An 18,837-nucleotide genomic window follows, 5' to 3' on the forward strand; every position below is an offset into this window, starting at 1 on the left:
GGCCTTTGATAAACAGTACTCGAAGCCTAACTAGCAAAGCGGGAAACTGGAACTACACGGTTCTTTCGCGTGACAATGTCAAGTAATGCGGGAAAAAATGGCCGAAAATGCGTTACTCTAACATGAGCTGCGTGGCACTTGGCAGGGCTGTAACTGCAGTCCACAGTGATTAGGGGAACTTTAACTTTCCAGAGAACAGCTCATGATTTTTGTTTACTATTTCAACTACAGTCCTAAAATATTTCGGGAAAGTTAAAAACGCACTGAATATTTTAAGAAAGGGTTTAAAAAGTAGTAATTTTGACCTTAGTTGCTGCTCAGAGCGGAAAAAAATAAGATAAAACGGAGGTTCCCGCCGCCTCTCACACGTTACAGGCCCCTGTGGAGGTTTCGGCGGCACCACTCAAACATGGCCGCCACGTTCACTGGTCTCCGAGGGGGAGGCGCGGCCGCCGGGCGCAGCTGCGCGGGCGCGCTGTAGTCCCAGACTGCGCCAGAGCGGGCTGCGGGAGAACGGGGCGGCCATCTTGGAAGGGGCAGATGTCACCGAATGGTAAAGGAAGCGCGGCTGAACTGCGCAATTGGAGGGGCGGCAGGAGTGACCGGTAAAGGCGCGAGAGCATCTCTTTGCGTCCGCAGAGCCCCGCGCGCGCTCCTGTAGGGCAGACGCACGCGCTGTACGCCGGACACGGCCACCGTCACACGTCAGCATTCCTCTTCCATCATGGCTGCCGAGCGAGCCCGGAAGTGGACCGAGGTTCGGCCGGAAGTGACGTCCCCGGGGCCGCTTCCGGCATTGCATGCCCAGCAGGGAGCCGGGATGATCCGCCGGAGGGAGTGTTGAGTCCCGGGGCCATGGAGGGGGCAGGTGAGGGCCGGTCTGGGGGGCGGGGGGACGAGGACTCATGCCTAGAGCCCCCTAGAAGCTGTCTGCCCTCCACCCCCCCCCCCCCCACATATCGAAGGGGGGGGTGGGTAGAGAGGTGAGATGGGCTCCTGGGCTGGGTGCTGGGCTCCCCAGGACTAAGAAGGAGCTTCTCCTGTGTGGTGCAGTCAGGGTGGGGTTAGTGAAGGAGGGAGTGGGCAGAGGGGTGAGATGGGCTCCTGGGCTGGGTGGGGGCTCCCCAGGACTAAGAAGGAGCTTCTCCTGTGTGTGGTGGAGTCAGGGTGGGGTTAATGAAGGAGGGGTGGGCAGAGAGGTGAGATGGGCACCTGGGCTGGGTGGGGGGCTCCCCAGGAGTAAGAAGGAGCTTCTATGTGTGGTGGAGTCAGGGTGGGGTTAGTGAAGGAGGGGGTGAGCAGAGAGGTGAGATGGGCACCTGGGCTGGGTGGGGGCTCCCCAGGAGTAAGAAGGAACTTCTCCTATTTGTGGTACAGTCAGGGTGGGGTTAGTGAAGGAGGGGGTGAGCAGAGAGGTGAGATGGGCACCTGGGCTGGGTGGGGGCTCCCCAGGAGTAAGAAGGAACTTCTCCTATTTGTGGTGCAGTCAGGGTGGGGTTAGTGAAGGGGTGGTGGGGAGAGAGGTGAGATGGGCTCCTGGGCTGGGTGCTGGGCTCCCCAGGAGTAAGAAGGAGCTTCTGTGTGTGGTGCAGTCAGGGTGGGGTTAGTGAAGGAGGGGGTGGACAGAGAGGTGAGATGGGCTCCTGGGCTGGGTGGTGGGCTCCCCAGGAGTAAGAAGGAGCTACTCCTATGTGTGGTGCAGTCAGGGTGGGGTTAGTGAAGGAGGGGGTGGGCAGAGGGGTGAGATGAGCTCCTGGGCTAAGTGGGGCCCCCCCAGGACTAAGAAGGAGCTTCTCCTGTGTGTGGTGGAGTCAGGGTGGGGTTAGTGAAGGAGGGGGTGGGCAGAGAGGTGAGATGGGCTCCTGGGCTGGGTGGGGGGCTCCCCAGGAGTAAGAAGGAGCTTCTCCTGTGTGGTGCAGTCAGAGTGGGGTTAGTGAAGGAGGGGGTGGGCAGAGAGGTGAGATGGGCACCTGGGCTGGGTGGTGGCTCCCCAGGAGTAAGAAGGAGCTTCTCCTGTGTGGTGCAGTCAGGGTGGGGTTAGTGAAGGAGGGAGTGGGCAGAGAGGTGATATGGGCATCTGAGCCAGTGTGGTCAGATCCCCAGGAGCTTGCTGAGTGCCTGGAGCATCTGTCATGTGTGCTGGAGTCAGGGTGGGGTTACTGATGGAGGGGGTGGAATGGACACCTGGGTCAGGGTGGTGGGCTTTCCAGGAGCGTACTGGGAGTCTGAGGCTTCTCTTATGTGTGGTGCAATCAGTTTACAGAAGGAGGGGGAGAGGAGAGGATTAGGTGGGCAACTGGGCCAGAATTGGGGCTTCTCCTGTGTGTGGTTGTTAGGGTGGGGGCCTGGATCACGGTTGTGGGCCCCCTGAGAGTGCTGGAGTGTTTCCCATGTGTGGTGTAGTCAGGGTGGGGTTACAGAAGGGCATGCCAGGGTGGTGGGCTCGGGATTCTCCTGTGTGTGGTGGGCTAGTGTGCGGCAGAGGAGGCTCTATGGAGCTGGGAGGGTTTCATTCTGCTCGAACCCTTCTTTTAATCAGAGCCAACTAATCAATTTTAGTCACATTTTCGTTCATTAGGACTGGGTGAACTCCTTTGACAGACCCTGGGGGGTTTCACTGTGATCAATCTTTTTAAGCCCTGTTGAGAGGGTTCTGGATAATGTTGCAAGCTGCATTTTCCTACATATGTGTTTTTATGAGTATGCGTAAATGTTACCAGTTTATATGCCCTTGAATAAGCCGGTTTTGGGTAAAGTGTAAAGCCAATGGTAAAGGGAATAGGCCTTATCAGTTCTTTGGAAGAAGTCATGGCACATTGAATAGGTTTTATGTGTTCATTATGAAATGTTATTAAAAAAGGCAATATGCCTGCCCTACTAACTGCATAAAGCATGTTTTAAAGATAATACAATTTTTTCACTCTAATTATTACTACAATCTGCTGAGGTTCGTAGGCAAGTATTCCACTACAGTTACCCTTGTCCGGCTTTCTTAGGCAAGGTAGTATTTTGCTTTTCCAGCTGAAATTCTGTACACGTTTGTAATTTTATAGATGAATGCTTGTTGGTTACCAGCTTATGGACACTGCAGTACATATGCCTGTGTTGTGTATAGTGTTAAGCCATTCGTGAAGGCTAACGGTCTTGTCAGGGACCTGGGAAAAGTTATGCCAGAAACCTGAGTTTGTCATCTGTTCATGACTAAATGTTATGGGAAAGCAATGGGTGGGAGCGTACGTATTGGGAAAAGCATGTGTTAAAGCCAGTAGGCTTTTAAGGATGGGTTGTTATTACACTGTGATAAAAACCTGAAGATAGGTATTTTGTTGGTGCTTGATACGTTTGATACTCCCCCTGACAGACAAGGGGAATGGTCCGATAAACCCCAGACCAGATAGTCCGTCTGGCGGACCACCTCCACATCCAGGGGCAAAAGTGTAATCCAACCTAGAAAATACTTTATGCGCCCCCGAAAAGTAGGAGTATTTCCTGTCCGTGGGGTGGGTGTCTCTCCAAAGGTCCGACAAGCCCAGCGTTGCTGCAAATTGTTACAGTGGAGTATGTGAGCCTCTACCCGCAGACTGTAGGAAAGTACCATCTTGCCTGGCATGTTACACCCATATTTCACTGTTTATATGTTGTGTTAGTGTATGTGTCACTGGGATCCTGCCAGCCAGGGCCCCAGTGCTCATAAGTGTGCCCAGTATGTGTTCCCTGTGTGATGACTAACTGTCTCACTGAGGCTCTGCTAACCAGAACCTCAGTGGTTATGCTCTCTCTGCTTTCCAAATTGTCACTAACAGGATAGTGACCAATTTCACCAATTCACATTGGCATACTGGAACACCCTTATAATTCCCTAGTATATAATACTAAGGTACCCAGGGTATTGGGGTTCCAGGAGATCCCTATGGGCTGCAGCACTTCTTTTGCCACCTGTAGGGAGATCTGACAATTCTTACACAGGCCTGCCAGTGCAGCCTGAGTGAAATAAGGTCCATGTTTTTCACAGCCATTTACCACTGCACTTAAGTAACTTACAAGTCACCTATATGTCTAACCTTCACCTGGTGAAGGTTGGGTGCAAAGTTACTTAGTGTGTGGGCACCCTGGCACTAGCCAAGGTGCCCCCACATCGTTCAGGGCAAATTCCCCGGACTTTGTGAGTGCGGGGACACCATTTCACACGTGCACTATACATAGGTCACTACCTATGTATAGCGTCACAGTGGTAACTCTGAACATGGCCATGTAACATGTCTAAGATCATGGAATTGTCACCCCAATGCCATTCTGGCATTGGGGAGACAATTCCATGATCCCCCGGGTCTCTAGCACAGAATCCGGGTACTGCCAAACTGCCTTTCCCGGGGTTTCACTGCAGCTGCTGCTGCTGCCAACCCCTCAGACAGGTTTCTGCCCTCCTGGGGTCCAGCCAGGCCATGCCCAGGAAGGCAGAACAGAGGACTTCCTAAGAGAGAGGGTGTTACACCCTCTCCCTTTGGAAATAGGTGTCAGGGCTGGAGAGGAGTAGCCTCCCCCAGCCTCTGGAAATGCTTTGATGGGCACAGATGGTGCCCATCTCTGCATAAGCCAGTCTACACCGGCTCAGGGATCCCTCAGCCCTGCTCTGGCGCGAAACTGGACAAAGGAAAGGGGAGTGACCACTCCCCTGACCTGCACCTCCCAGGGGAGGTGCCCAGAGCTCCTCCAGCGTGCCCCAGACCTCTGCCATCTTGGATTCAGAGGTGTGCTGGCACACTGGACTGCTCTGAGTGGCCAGGGCCAGCAGGTGACGTCAGAGACTCCTTCTGATCGTCTCTTACCTTTCTTACTAGCCTATCCTCCTTCCTAGTTAGCCAAAACTCCTTTTCTGGCTATTTAGGGTCTCTGCTTTGGGGAATTCTTCAGATACCGAACGCAAGAGCTCACCAGAGTTCCTCTGCATCTCCCTCTTCACCTTCTGCCAAAGGATCGACCGCTGACTGCTCAGGACGCCTGCAAAACCGCAACAAAGTAGCAAAGACGACTACTGCAACCTTGTATCGCTTCATCCTGCCGGCTTTCTCGCTTGTTTCCTGGTGGTGCATGCTCTGGGGGTAGCCTGCCTCCTTCTTGCACCAGGAGCTCTGAAGAAATCTCCCATGGGTCGACTGAATCTTCCCCCTGCAACCGCAGGCAACAAAAGACTGCATCACCGGTCCTCTGGGTCCCCTCTCAGCACGATGAGCGTGGTCCCTGGAACTCAGCAACTCTGTCCAAGTGACTCCCACAGTCCAGTGACTCTTCAGTCCAAGTTTGGTGGAGGTAAGTCCTTGCCTCCCCACGCTAGACTGCATTGCTGGGTACCGCGTGATTTGCAGCTGCTCCGGCTCCTGTGCACTCTTCCAGGATTTCCTTCGTGCACAGCCAAGCCTGGATCCCCGACACTCTAACCTGCAGTTCACAACCTTCTGAGTTGTCCTCCGGCGTCGTGGGACTCCCTTTTCTGACTTCAGGTGGACTCCGGTTTACTCCTCTTCTAAGTGCCTGACCCGGCACTTCTGCGGGTGCTGCCTGCTTCTGTGAGGGCTCCCTGGCTTGCTGGGCACCCCCTCTGTCTCCTAATCCAAGTGGCGACATCCTGGTCCCTCCTGGGCCACAGCAGCATCCAAAAACCCTAACCGCGACCCTTGCAGCTAGCAAGGCTTGTTTGCGGTCTTTCTGCGTGGGAACACCTCTGCAAGCTTCTTCACGACGTGGGACATCCATCCTCCAAAGGGGAAGTTCCTAGTCCTCTTCGTTCTTGCAAAACACCAAGCTTCTTCCATCTGGTGGCAGCTCCTTTGCACCCTCAGCTGGCATTTCCTGGGCATCTGCCCACTCGCGACACTGTCGCGAGTCTTGGACTTGGTCCCCTTGTTTCACAGGTACTCAGGTCCGGAAATCCACTGTTGTTGCTTTGCTGGTGTTGGTTTTCCTTGCAGAATCCCCCTATCACGACTTCTTTGCTCTCTGGGGGTTGTAGGTGCACTTTACACCTACCTTTCAGGGTCTTTGGGTGGGCTGTTTTTCTAACCCTCACTGTTTTCTTACAGTCCCAGCGACCCTCTACAAGCTCACATAGGTTTGGGGTCCATTCGTGGTTCGCATTCCACTTTTGGAGTATATGGTTTGTGTTGCTCCTATTGCAATCTATTGTAATTTTACACTGCTTGCATTACTTCCTTTTGCTATTACTGCATATTTTTGGTATTGTGTACATATATCTTGTGTATATTTGGCATCCTCGTACTGAGGGTACTCACTGAGATACTTTTGGCATATTGTCATAAAAATAAAGTACCTTTATTTTTAGTATATCTATGTATTGTGTTTTCTTATGATATTGTGCATATGACACCAGTGGTATAGTAGGAGCTTTGCATGTCCCCTAGTTCAGCCTAAGCTGCTCTGCTATAGCTACCTTTTATCAGCCTAAGCTGCTAGAAACACCTCTTCTACACTAATAAGGGATAACTGGACTTGGTACAGAGTGTAAGTACCCCTTGGTACCCACTACAAGCCAGGCCAGCCTCCTACACAGACACCACTGAGCGATCTAGCTCCATGTCCATTGCGTCATTAAAATCACCTCCCACCACATGGGGTGAGGCATCTGCTGCCAATAAAATCTCTGGAAGCTTATCCAGGACAGGAGCTTGAAGTCTAGGTGGGGCATACATACCTAGGAACAGTACTTTCTGTCTACCCCAGAGTCCCTGTACCCCCATACACCTCCCGACTGGGTCCACCCACTGTCTCAAGATATCAAAGGGCGGGTATTTATGGATTAAAATCGTCACCCCCTGGAGCCAGATGTGTAACCTGCATATGCCAGTGTAACATAGGGTCCTCTCCCCAGCAATTTACTCATGGTGCCCTTGAGATGTCTCCTGTAGAAGCACAAACAACATCTGGGTGTATTCATTTCATGTACTGAGCCACCAGACCTTGTTTAACGCTGTCCCTAAGTAAGTCCATTCACATTCCAAGATAGCACAGAAAAGGCCTTCATATTGAGTTGGAGGGAGGTGGGGGACATACCACTTGTGGGAGCCATTATACTTGAGGGGGGATCTCGATGTGGGGAGGGGAGTGGGGGGGCGGGGGGTGGCGTCCCCTACTCCCAGGCATGTGGGTTAGACAACCAATCGCCAGATGTGTGGACTATAGGACCTAGTATGCCCACATGTCTGTGGTGTATCTGACGTCAACAAAAACAGGCAAAAAATAACCGCCAACAAGACCTGCTTCCCCTTCCCCTCCCTCCCCCCCCCCCCCCCCCCCACCTCCCATGCGCCCCAGGGAGTAAGAAACTCCATGTTACCACTCACAGGAGTCGAGAGGTCTGTAGCTCCCCTCCCTCAACCCTACCCCTTCAACACGAAACTACAACTCACAGGTTGCCTCCCAATGGGAAGGCTACCTGCCACACCCCTCAACACGAGGGATCTTGCGCAATGTCTAGATTACGGTCCAGCACCACCTACTGCTCCACTTCGTCCTTGCACAGGTTGGTGTTATCCACGTTCAGCTCCTACTCCTTCGGCCCCACCTTATTGCACTGTCTCCACATTCTGGACCTCGCCCTTCTGCCTTGAGAACCACCTCCTCTGTTTCTAGTTGGGTTGTGGCTGCCACCCATGGATGCCGAGATGCCAATTTTGACCCTTTGGTCGCACTTGGGCCAATACTCCCATGTCCAGCACCAAGTCGACCCCCCCCCTACCTCCCCTCCAAATCACCGGGGCCCAACTGTCCTCTGATTAGGATGATGCTTCTCCCCTCTTTCGATCGACCCACTCGCCACGGCGTGTCTCCATCTCGCCTCCATATCCTGGGTCGTGACCGATCTCGCCACGCCATGGGCCGAGAGGGCCCGGGTCATCCGTTTGACTCATTGCCACCTCTCCCAGACAGTTGAGAGTGCTCCTCTAGCCACTCCCATGCATCCTCCGGGGAGTGAAAGAAGAGCGCTTTCCCCTTGAAGATGACTTTTAGTTTTGCTGGGAAGAGGAGCGTGTATTGTAGCTGGAGGCTGCGGAGTTTAGCCTTCACAGAGTCAAAAGTGTGCCGCTGCCTCTGAACGTCCCTTGTGTAATCATGAAAGATGAGTATTTTTGAGTTTTTTCGTGCAGCACCTCACCCATCTTATGAACCTTTGTCTATGTCCTGGTAATTTAAGAAACAGGTAATCATGGGCCTTGGCAGCGCCCAATAGGGGCAGGTGGGGGGGGTTGTAGGGCAGCCCCTAGTGCCCGGTGGTAATGTTCTATCACAAAGTAGGATGAGAATTTCTCTGTCGGCAAGACACTTTTCAGCCAGGTTTCCAGGAACTGGCCCACGTTTTTCTCTTCCGTTCCTTCCGGAAAGCCCGCGAATCTCGGATTGTTCCTGCGGGTCCGATTCTCCGCATCCTCCAGCCACCACATATCATCTTTGTTGAGGACCCTAGTCTCAGCCATTTCCTTGCTGAGATTCCGGACCGTGCCTTCCAAATCTGATATCCGCGTTTCCGCCGAGGTGACCCTTTCTGCCACGTTCCGGAGATCTTGATGCAGGAGGGACACCTCTGAGCGTACTTCTTCTACTCGTCTCTCCAGCACCTCACTCGAGGATTGAATAGCCGACAGAATGGCAGCATTGTCAGGTGCTGCCCGAGGGTCCGCAACCGGCGGGTGGGGGGGACGGTGGGGGGGACAGTGGGGGGGTCACCTCCTTCGTAAAGCGGTCCATCCGCCTCTGTCTGGTTGGCTTGGGTTCCTTATCTCTCGCCATCCTTGTGTTTATGGCCTATGACCACCTCCTCTGATGGTCCACCATTGCCACTCCCACACAGGCCAATCAGGCCTTCCGAGGGTTAGGTCAGTTAAATGCACCTCAATCCATTGGCGCCAGTCTGTGCGTGACAGGTCGAGCTGCCCAGCCAGGGGGTCCTGCGAGGCACAGGGGTTGGAGGAGAAGGGGGGACCCCTCACCCCCCAACGCACAGTTTCCCCTCCGATCTCCTGGCGCCTTGCCGCAAACCTCCTGCCCCCCCTTGCAGTGCTTCCTCCTGTGGGGTGGGAATTGGAGGGGGGGGGAGGTCACCAGAGGCCCCTCTATCTCTGCAAGGACTCTGCCTAAGATGTAGAATCTTTTTTAATAAGTGGCTTATCGAGTCTGCCAAAGCTTTGACCTCAGGAATTTCTAAAAAACAGAAAGCCCAAAACTTTGCCCTCTTCCCCCTGGCTTAATAAGACCATAGCAGGACTTCATCTGCGCTGTAAAGAATTAGAAAGGAAATAGAATAAAGCTTACATGCCTGAAGATCTGCGAAATTTCAAGGAAGCAATAAAAGCATATCCTAAACAAATCAAAGCCGCAAAAAGAGCTTATTTCACCTCTCAGATTGTGCAAACACATGGCAACCAAAAAACATCTTCAGTATTGCCAGGTCCTTCCTCAGGCTTAAGGCACTGGAAGCCACATTCCACCTTCCCAAGTTCTTTGTGATCAGATCTCTATCTTTGAGGAAAAGATCAAGACCATACAATGCGATTTCAACCCTTTTCCCCTCTCAAATGTCCTCATCAACGATTGCCCAGAATGGCTAAAGAACAGAACTCTACTTGCCTTTCAGGATGTATCCCTAGATCAACATCATCAGGCTATCCTATCCTGTAAATCATGGTGCCCAGATGACCCCTGCCCCCCATAAGTTAGTAGATGGAGTAAATCCCCTGCTAAATGTGATCATGAAAAACTTAATAGCCACCGCAATAGTCCCAGCAATATGGAGCTTGTGCCGGTCAAACCTCTAAAAAGAGAGACCCCTTGTGGACCCCACAATATTGTCCAACTTACATCCAATTTCATTATTGCCCGCAATGAGCAAAATTAAGGACCATCTTATAAACACTCAACTAACTGTATTTCTGGAGAATACAGAGCAGCTGCATCTACAGCAGTCTGGATTCCATCCAAAACATTCCACTGAGGCCGCGTTATTGGAAGTTGCTGACACTTAAATTGCCTTTAGACACAGACACGAATGCAGTACTGAATTTGTAAGATCTATCGGTCACGTTTGACACTGTCTCACACAGCCTGTTACTTCAAAGAATTAAAGAGTGTGGAGTGAATGGATCAGCCCTCTCTTGCATTCGATCATTTCTTTCAGATCGTTTTCAGGTGATGTTAGGGTCGTATTTTTCCCCAGAGGTAACAATAATGGCGAGGATTCCGCAGGGTCTTTACTGAGCCCATTTGTTTTTAACATTTATATGGCCCCTCTAATTTCCCTGATTGCATCATTTGACATTGATACTGTGTCTTAGGCCGACGATACTCAGTTGATACTATCCTTGGATAAGACCTCACTGGCATCAGTTAAACTTTAAAAACTACTTGACTGCTGTTATCCAGTGGATGAAAGACAATCATTTGAAATCTAACGCAGGTAAAACAGAGATCATGCGGGTGGGTAAGGAAACCTTTTTCAATCCTTCCCAGTGGTGGACTGAATCAGCTTCCGGCCTCAGGCCCTCGCAGTAGCAGACATCTGTTTTAATTTAAAAAAGGCCTTAGATACGTTTTTGGTCTGTTACCTTTAATGGCCAGAAAGACAGTAGATTTTGCTCTCGTTGCTTCACATTTGGATTATTGTAACAGTCTGTTTGCTGAGTCCTCAAAACAGACTGTGGGCAAACTACAAGTCGTCCAGCATGCAGCAGCTAGACTGGTCCTTAAACTCCCAAGAAGGTCCTCCACATCTGCAGCTCTAAAAAGTTTCAATGGCTAACAGTCCGTAAGAGGATCTTATTTAAGATTATTTTGATGACTTACAGAGCTTTTGACGTAACTGGACCTAAATTCCTTATGGCCAGATTTACCCACTACACCACCAGTAGAACACGGAGATCATCCATAACACACCTGCTTAAACTACCAGTTTTTGAATGACGAAACAGAGGGGGGCAAACCTTTTTCATCCCTGGAGACCAAGGCCTGGAATAACCAGCGCAAAGGTTTGCAACTGAGAATCATTGATATCGATATTAACTTTAGAAAACAACTTAAGACATGGGTTTATGGACTGTCCGACACTTTCTGCTACTCCTGGCCATTATAATCTGTTATCCCTACATGGTTAGGCTTCTGCGGATATCCCCCATAGCACCAGGATCTCCTTTTGGAGTGACAGTTCGCGCTTTACAAATATTTAATTCAGTTGTGAATAGCATATGTTAAAGTCAACACACAATTAATGATGGATTGTTATTGTTATTTCTCTGCATTAAAGCCTACATATGGGTATTTTGTTATATGAAATATCACAGATTGCCTTTGAAGGGAAGGATTTTGGTGGTGTTTACCACCTCCGGTAAATCCTAGGTGGAGAAGAATTGCACCGTAAGAATTCTTGTTAGAATCTTTTAGTTGTCTGTCAGTGCCTTGCAGTAAAAAAGCAGGAGTAATTTATCAAGCCTCACCCGTCACATCAGCTTTAGGTCCTTCCTTGATGGGTCTTTTCACATGTCCAGTTACCTTCAGGCCCGTCATGAGTGAATTATGCCCCCCACTGTACATTATGAATGATGAGGATGTGGGTGACAGTAGTGTCACCTTGAATCGCTCTATCGTGCCTTTCCTTTCAGTTAATATCAGCTGTGTGTCTCCAGATGTAGCTCTGTACTTCCCACCCGGATGCCTGCCTGTCACTAATCCAGTTAGATATGGAAACGACTCCCATTGGGCAGTTGCTTCTGTTAAGATAGTGAGGCGAGTTTGACGCTGGGATACAGCTATAGATGAGCAGTAAGATGAACTTTGAGGAGCTGAGTGTCTGCACAATACAGTGGCTGGCAAACGTGGAAACCCAGAGTCCTCCTCTGCAACACATAGTGACCTGGGAGAGACTTAGAAAGTCCTGGAACTGCATTTACTGTGACATGAAAGAGACTAGAGAAGCTCTTCACAGTGTGTGACTGGGGAGACAGTAGAGAGACCCTACAATGCACCCACTTTGACAGGGGAGAGACTAGAGAAGACCAGCTTCGTACTGAGTGTGAAAGGGGAGCTATTAGAGAAGCCCGCTCTGCACCCTTTGAGATAAGGAAGAGATTGTGCACCCCGTGTGACTGGCGATACCATGAGTGGTCGGTTCTGACACCAGTACAGCAGAGGAGAGACATAGATAGATTTGGCTCTGACCCCAGTATGACAGGGGAAAGACATGAGTATGACATGAGTGTGTGAAAGGGAGTCCTGAGTCTACGCCCACTCTTATAGGAGAGAGACCTAGAGATCCGTGGCTTTGCTCCCAGTGTGACTGAGGAGAGACATTGAAAGACGTAGCTGTGCTCCCAGTGTGACCGAGGAGAGACATTGAAGGATGTAGCTCTGCTCCCCGTGTACCAGAAAAGAGTCCTGTGTCTAATCCCATAGAAATTCCAGGCTCTGCTCCCAGTGTGACAGGAGAGTCCTGTGTCAACTCCCATTGTGATAAGAGAGAGACCTAGAGACTTGTGGCTCTGCTCCCAGTGTGACAGGGGTGAGACCTAGAGAGATTTGTTTCTGCACTCTGTGTGAGAGACAGAGAGACCTGACTTTGCACCTAGTGTGACAGGCGGTGGGGGACTAGAGAGCCAATGCTCTTCACCCAATGTGACTAGGAAGTGATCTCGAGAGGCCATGCCCTGCACCCATTGTGCCAGGAGAGAGACCTAGAGGTCCTGGGTCTGCTCACAGTGTGCCATGGGAGAGACCTAGAGAGGCCCAACTCTGTACAGAGTGTGACAGGGGAGAGCCAGGGAGGCCCAGCGCTGCATCCAGTTTGCCCGGGGATGGTCCTAAAGAAGCCTGGCTCTGCCCCTGGTGTGACAGCGAGGGATCGACACTGCTCACAGTGACAGGGGAGAGACCTAGAGAGGCTTGTCTCTGCTCACAGTGTGACAGGGGAGAGACCTAGAGAGGCTTGTCTCTGCTCACAGTGACAGGGGAGAGACCTTGAGAGGCTTGTCTCTACTCACAGTGTGACAGGGGAGAGACCTAGATAGGCCTGGATCTGCTCACAGTGTGACACTGGAGAGACCCGACTCTGTACAGAGTGTGACAGGGGAGAGACCCAGAGAGGCCATGCTGTGCATGTAGTGTGACGGGTGAGAGACACAGGTTCGGCTGTACACCCAGTGTTAAAGGGGAGAGACCTGGCTCTTTCCCCAGTGTGATGGAGAGTGACCTTGAGAGGCCTGCCTCTGCTTTGGGTGTGACAGGGGAGAGACCTAGAAAGCTCGGCTCTGCACTCAATATCAAAGTAGAGGCCCGGCTCTACACCTAGTGTGACAGCAGAGCGACTTAGAGCTCTCTGACTCTGCTCCTAGTTTGACGGAGGGGGGGGGGGGGTGGAAGGAATAGAGAGACCCAGCGCTGCACCCAGAGGAAGAGACCCAGAGAGGCCTGACTGCACTCACTGACAGGGGAGAGACCCGGCTCTGTACTGAGTCTGTACTGAGTGTGACGGGGAAGAGAGAGGCCCGGCCCTGCACCCAGAGGAAGAGACCTAGAGAGGCCTGACTTTGCACTCACGGTGACAGGGGAGAGACCCGGCTCTGTACTGAGTGTGACGGGGAAGAGAGAGGCCCGGCCCTGCACCCAGGGGAATAGACCTAGAGAGGCCTGACTGCACTCACTGACAGGGGAGAGACCCGGCTCTGTACTGAGTCTGTACTGAGTGTGACGGGGAAGAGAGAGGCCCGGCCCTGCACCCAGAGGAAGAGACCTAGAGAGGCCTGACTTTGCACTCACGGTGACAGGGGAGAGACCCGGCTCTGTACTGAGTGTGACGGGAAGAGAGGCCCGGCCCTGCACCCAGAGGAAGAGACCCAGAGAGGCCTGACTGCACTCACTGACAGGGGAGAGACCCGGCTCTGTACTGAGTCTGTACTGAGTGTGACGGGGAAGAGAGAGGCCCGGCCCTGCACCCAGAGGAAGAGACCTAGAGAGGCCTGACTTTGCACTCACGGTGACAGGGGAGAGACCCGGCTCTGTACTGAGTGTGACGGGGAAGAGAGAGGCCTGGCCCTGCATCCAGCGGAAGAGACCTAGAGAGGCCTGACCTTGCACTCACTGTGACAGGGGAGAGACCCGGCTCTGTACTGAGTGTGACAGGGAAGAGAGAGGCCCGGCCCTGCATCCAGTGTGCCCGGGGGCAGACCTAGAGACGTCTGGCTCTGCACTCACTGACTGGGAAGAGACCCGGCTCTGTACTGAGTGTGACAGGGAAGAGAGAGGCCCGGCCCTGCATCCAGTGTGCCCGGGGGCAGACCTAGAGAAGCCTGGCTTTACTCCTGGTGTGACAGCAAGGGAACTAGAGGCCTTGCACTGCACCTATTGTGGCACGGGAGAGACCTACAGAGACTTGTCTCTGCTCACAGTGTGACGTGGGAGATACCCAGAGAGGCCGTGCTCTGCACGTAGTGCAGGCCTTTGAAAAATTACAAAAATGTTACTAGGCCTGCAGCTCGAGTAACTTGCATACTCAACCTAATTGTAATGTACTTGATCCATGAACAGGTCTCAACTTGTGTGCTTCTAGGCAAATATATTAGTTTACAGAGTCGCCTTTTTCTTTATTCTCACATACGAGTGCACCTTCATTGCACTGTAATAGGTCTCGCATTTGTTTGAGTTATTGCCAATGCTACTGGCATTGTAAATTCAAAACTGGACTTTTCTTGCCACATAAATTGGTCAACCCTACCTCATAATGTTGTCTTTTCCTGCCACATAATTATAGTGACCCTGCATATAACTAAAGCACGTCTATTTACCTTCTTCCTCGATCTACAGCAAAAAATGAAAATGTTGTCATTTAGCATCCTAATGTAAATATGCCATGCTAATTCCAATAGAATACCACTTTCACCGCCTCGCCATCCGAGTTGCTGGCTGGCTGACTAACACAGTTCACGAAACAAGACATCCACGGAGGAGTAACAAGAAAAATTAACTAGAACAGTGGTTCCCAACGTTTTGACTTCTGTGGACCCCCACGTTATCATTACTGGAACACAGAGACCTCCTACCCCCCCAATGAGTCATTTCTGAAAGCTGGGGACTAATATGTTAATATCAACTTTTCTAAACAGTCGCGGACCCCCTGAGGAGGCTGTGCGGACCCCAAGGGGTCTCCGGCCCACAGGTTGGGAACCACTGAACTAGAAGGGTCACCCAAACATATCAAGTGTTCAAACAGTCATAGTGTAATAAGGATGTTACGTTGGCCTGAATCATGGTCATAATTGTAAAATGAAGAGATTAGTAACAAATATACAATTATTATATATACCTTTATCAGAACAAAACTTTTGGCATTAGACTGTAATGCTCAAAACATCCTGAGAGGGCACCATAACAAACATATTATTTGTAAGAAACATGGTCATGTAACCATATTGTTAGCCCCTAGAGGGAATACCCCAATGGAAAAAAAAACAGGAGAACGTAATGCAGTGTAACCATATACTTAGCCCCTAGAGGGCGTTTTCAGGGCTAGCAGGCCTACTGCAACGATATTACAAACAAGGCCGTTCAACCAAACTTCTCCCAGCTGCAAAGGAAAAGTTCTAGCCAAGAGAAAGTTTAAAAGACACTGAATGGTAGGAGGGGTTATTATTTTAGGGTCCCCACTAACCTAGTGTGGGCACCAATAGATGATGTAGACAGAGCATTTTGAAAGTGGTCCCATTGTCCTCGGACCACCACAGGCTGAGTGATTAGCAAAAATGTTTTGTAAAAATAATGCCCTGCAAAGCATTATGGGGCAGGTTTCCTGAGTGCAGTGAATATTGTAGCATTGGCTCTCCTGCTGTACTAGGAGAGCCACTTTCGCTTTGAGGATGTCTGTTTTTTTACGTAAAGCATTTACCAATTTCAAGTGTTTTACGGGGCAAGCCACAAGGAATTACTCTGATTAGGGATCTGTGAACAGTGTGACCAGAGCTCTAATACCGCCGATGGAGTTCACGCTGTGGTGCCTGTTTGCTCTGTGTCATGGTGCACGAAAGGGAGAGACAGAAGAAAAAAAAAATAGTTTGCCCACGCTGAAGTAGATCGGCAGTTGTGCAAAAATCCATGTAACAGGGAAGTCTGCAAGGTGTGACAAAAACAGCCTCAAGGCGGGACAAACGTAAAGCATTTATCGATGACATCAAGTGATTTTTGATAGGCAAGCCCAGGAACGAATGAAAGTGATGGGTGTGGTTAAAAACCCACAATACGTACAACAGGTCAAAGCGCTTGTGCGCTCGACCTAAAAACTCTTTTGTTTGAATAGTAGACTAAATGTGTGCTTCATGTATTATAAGAATCTAGCCCTCATATAGGGGACACATGATCCATGAGTTTACTAATAGCATTGCCATCAGGGCAGGAGTATTTCTCAGTTTGCTTAAGCACCTACTTTCAGTAAATATATTACTAAAGCGTGATGTGGTTGCACACTGTCATTTACAGACAGCACATTTCCAAGAAATGTCCAAAACCCTTCCCACTAACTTGCAGCTTTACTGATAAAACTATATAGTGTGTTAACAATAATTTCAGAAAATTGGGTTTCATGAAACATATTTCTCCTTTGCACATCACAAAGCAGTGTTGTGATTTGTTTTAATCCTTTTAAAATATTTTTTCCTTACACAGAAGTACAAAAAAATGGGCTTTCACAACAGCTGACATATTTTCAAATGTTTGCACACACAACATTTAAATAACTTTGTATAGCATGTCAGAGTTCACCTTACAAACTCCTGGAACTCTGCAGTCAGAAGGAAAATTAATTGTAAGAGACTGAATCTTGACCTCAGTCTCTGAACACAGAGCTAATGTGATAAGATAACAATATTTAAAGGCATTTTTATTGCTACTTCACTTTCTGACTGAATCAAACACTTGTTCTTTGTCAACTGCCAGAACGGGCAAGTAGGTCCTAAAAATAGCTCGACCTGATAAAATGAGATGCCATTGTGAGTGGGCGAGTAGATTCTTCCAAGGCCTGCATGAAGTGTGACGGGGCGAGACCTAGAGAGGCCATGCTCTGCGCACAGTGTGACAGGGGAAATACCTTAAGAGGTCATGCTCTGCACATAGTGAGAGTCCCGATTCTGCACCTAGTGTGACAGATGAGAGAGAGAGAGACCCAGCTCCGCACCAAGTGTGACAGGCGAGAGACCTTGAGAGGCCTGCTGGGCATCTAGTGTGACAGGGGAGAGACCTTGAGAGGCCTGGCTCTGCTCCCAGTGTGACAGGGGAGAGACCTGGTTCTGCACTCAGTGTGACAGGGGAGAGACCTGGTTCTGCACTCAGTGTGGCAGGTGACAGGCCTGGCTCTGCTCCCAGTGTGACAGGGGAGAGCCCTGTTCTGCTCCCAGTGTGACAGGGGAGAGCCCTGTTCTGCTCCCAGTGTGACAGGGGAGAGCCCTGTTCTGCTCCCAGTGTGACAGGTGAGAGCCCTGGCTCTGCTCCCAGTGTGACAGGTGAGAGCCCTGGCTCTGCTCCCAGTGTGACAGGTGAGAGCCCTGGCTCTGCTCCCAGTGTGACAGGTGAGAGCCCTGGCTCTGCTCCCAGTGTGACAGGTGAGAGCCCTGGCTCTGCTCCCAGTGTGACAGGTGAGAGCCCTGGCTCTGCTCCCAGTGTGACAGGTGAGAGCCCTGGCTCTGCTCCCAGTGTGACAGGTGAGAGCCCTGGCTCTGCTCCCAGTGTGACAGGTGAGAGCCCTGGCTCTGCTCCCAGTGTGACAGGTGAGAGCCCTGGCTCTGCTCCCAGTGTGACAGGTGAGAGCCCTGGCTCTGCTCCCAGTGTGACAGGTGAGAGCCCTGTTCTGCTCCCAGTGTGACAGGTGAGAGCCCTGTTCTGCTCCCAGTGTGACAGGGGAGGGACCTGGTTCTGCACTCCTGTTCTGCTCCCAGTGTGACAGGTGAGAGCCCTGGCTCTGCTCCCAGTGTGACAGGGGAGAGACCTGGTTCTGCTCCCAGTGTGACAGGGGAGAGACCTGGTTCTGCTCCCAGTGTGACAGGGGAGAGACCTGGTTCTGCACTCAGTGTAACAGGTGACAGGCCTGGCTCTGCTCCCAGTGTGGTAGGTGAGAGCCCTGTTCTGCTCTCAGTGAGACAGGGGAGAGACCTGGTTCTGCTCTCAGTGTGACGGGGGAGAGGCGTAGAGAGGCTCAGCTCTGCACACAGTGTGACAGGTGAGAGACCTGTCTCTGAGTGTAGAACAGGTCTATCACACTGGGAGCAGTGTGACAGGGGAGAGACCTGGTTCTGCACTCAGTGTGACAGGGGAGAGACCTGGTTCTGCTCCCAGTGTGACCGGGGAGAGACCTGTTCTGCTCCCAGTGTGACCGGGGAGAGACCTGGTTCTGCTCCCAGTGTGACCGGGGAGAGACCTGGTTCTGCTCCCAGTGTGACCGGGGAGAGACCTGGTTCTGCTCCCAGTGTGACCGGGGAGAGACCTGTTCTGCTCCCAGTGTGACCGGGGAGAGACCTGGTTCTGCTCCCAGTGTGACAGGGGAGAGGCGTAGAGAGGCTCAGCTCTGCACACAGTGTGACAGGTGAGAGACCTGGCTCTGAGTGTAGAACAGGTCTATCACACTGGGAGCAGTGTGCCAGGGGAGAGGCCTGGCTGTGCTCCCAGTGTGAGAGGGGAGGAATCGAACCTTAGGTAGATTATTCCCAAACTTTCAAAGTACACTACTATCCAGAAAACCTCCTGGCTCAGAAAGGACGGGTCTTTAGAAGAGACTGGCCAAGAAACAGCAGAGGCAAGAAATGCAGT

General features: G+C 51.2%; 1 protein-coding gene across 1 annotated transcript in view; it reads left to right on the top strand.

Moving 5' to 3' along the window:
* Nucleotides 1-610: 610 nt before the first annotated feature.
* Nucleotides 611-18,837, top strand: part of TTC31 (tetratricopeptide repeat domain 31) — a 165,111-nt gene continuing 146,884 nt past the window's right edge. Inside the window, exon 1 of the mRNA XM_069205761.1 lies at nt 611-868. Within this exon, the coding sequence (XP_069061862.1) occupies nt 856-868 (13 nt within the window). The 5' untranslated portion in view covers nt 611-855. The remainder of the gene's footprint in view (nt 869-18,837) is intronic.

The sequence above is a fragment of the Pleurodeles waltl genome, chromosome 1_1 (genome assembly GCF_031143425.1).
Source record: "Pleurodeles waltl isolate 20211129_DDA chromosome 1_1, aPleWal1.hap1.20221129, whole genome shotgun sequence".
Taxonomy (NCBI): domain Eukaryota; kingdom Metazoa; phylum Chordata; class Amphibia; order Caudata; family Salamandridae; genus Pleurodeles; species Pleurodeles waltl.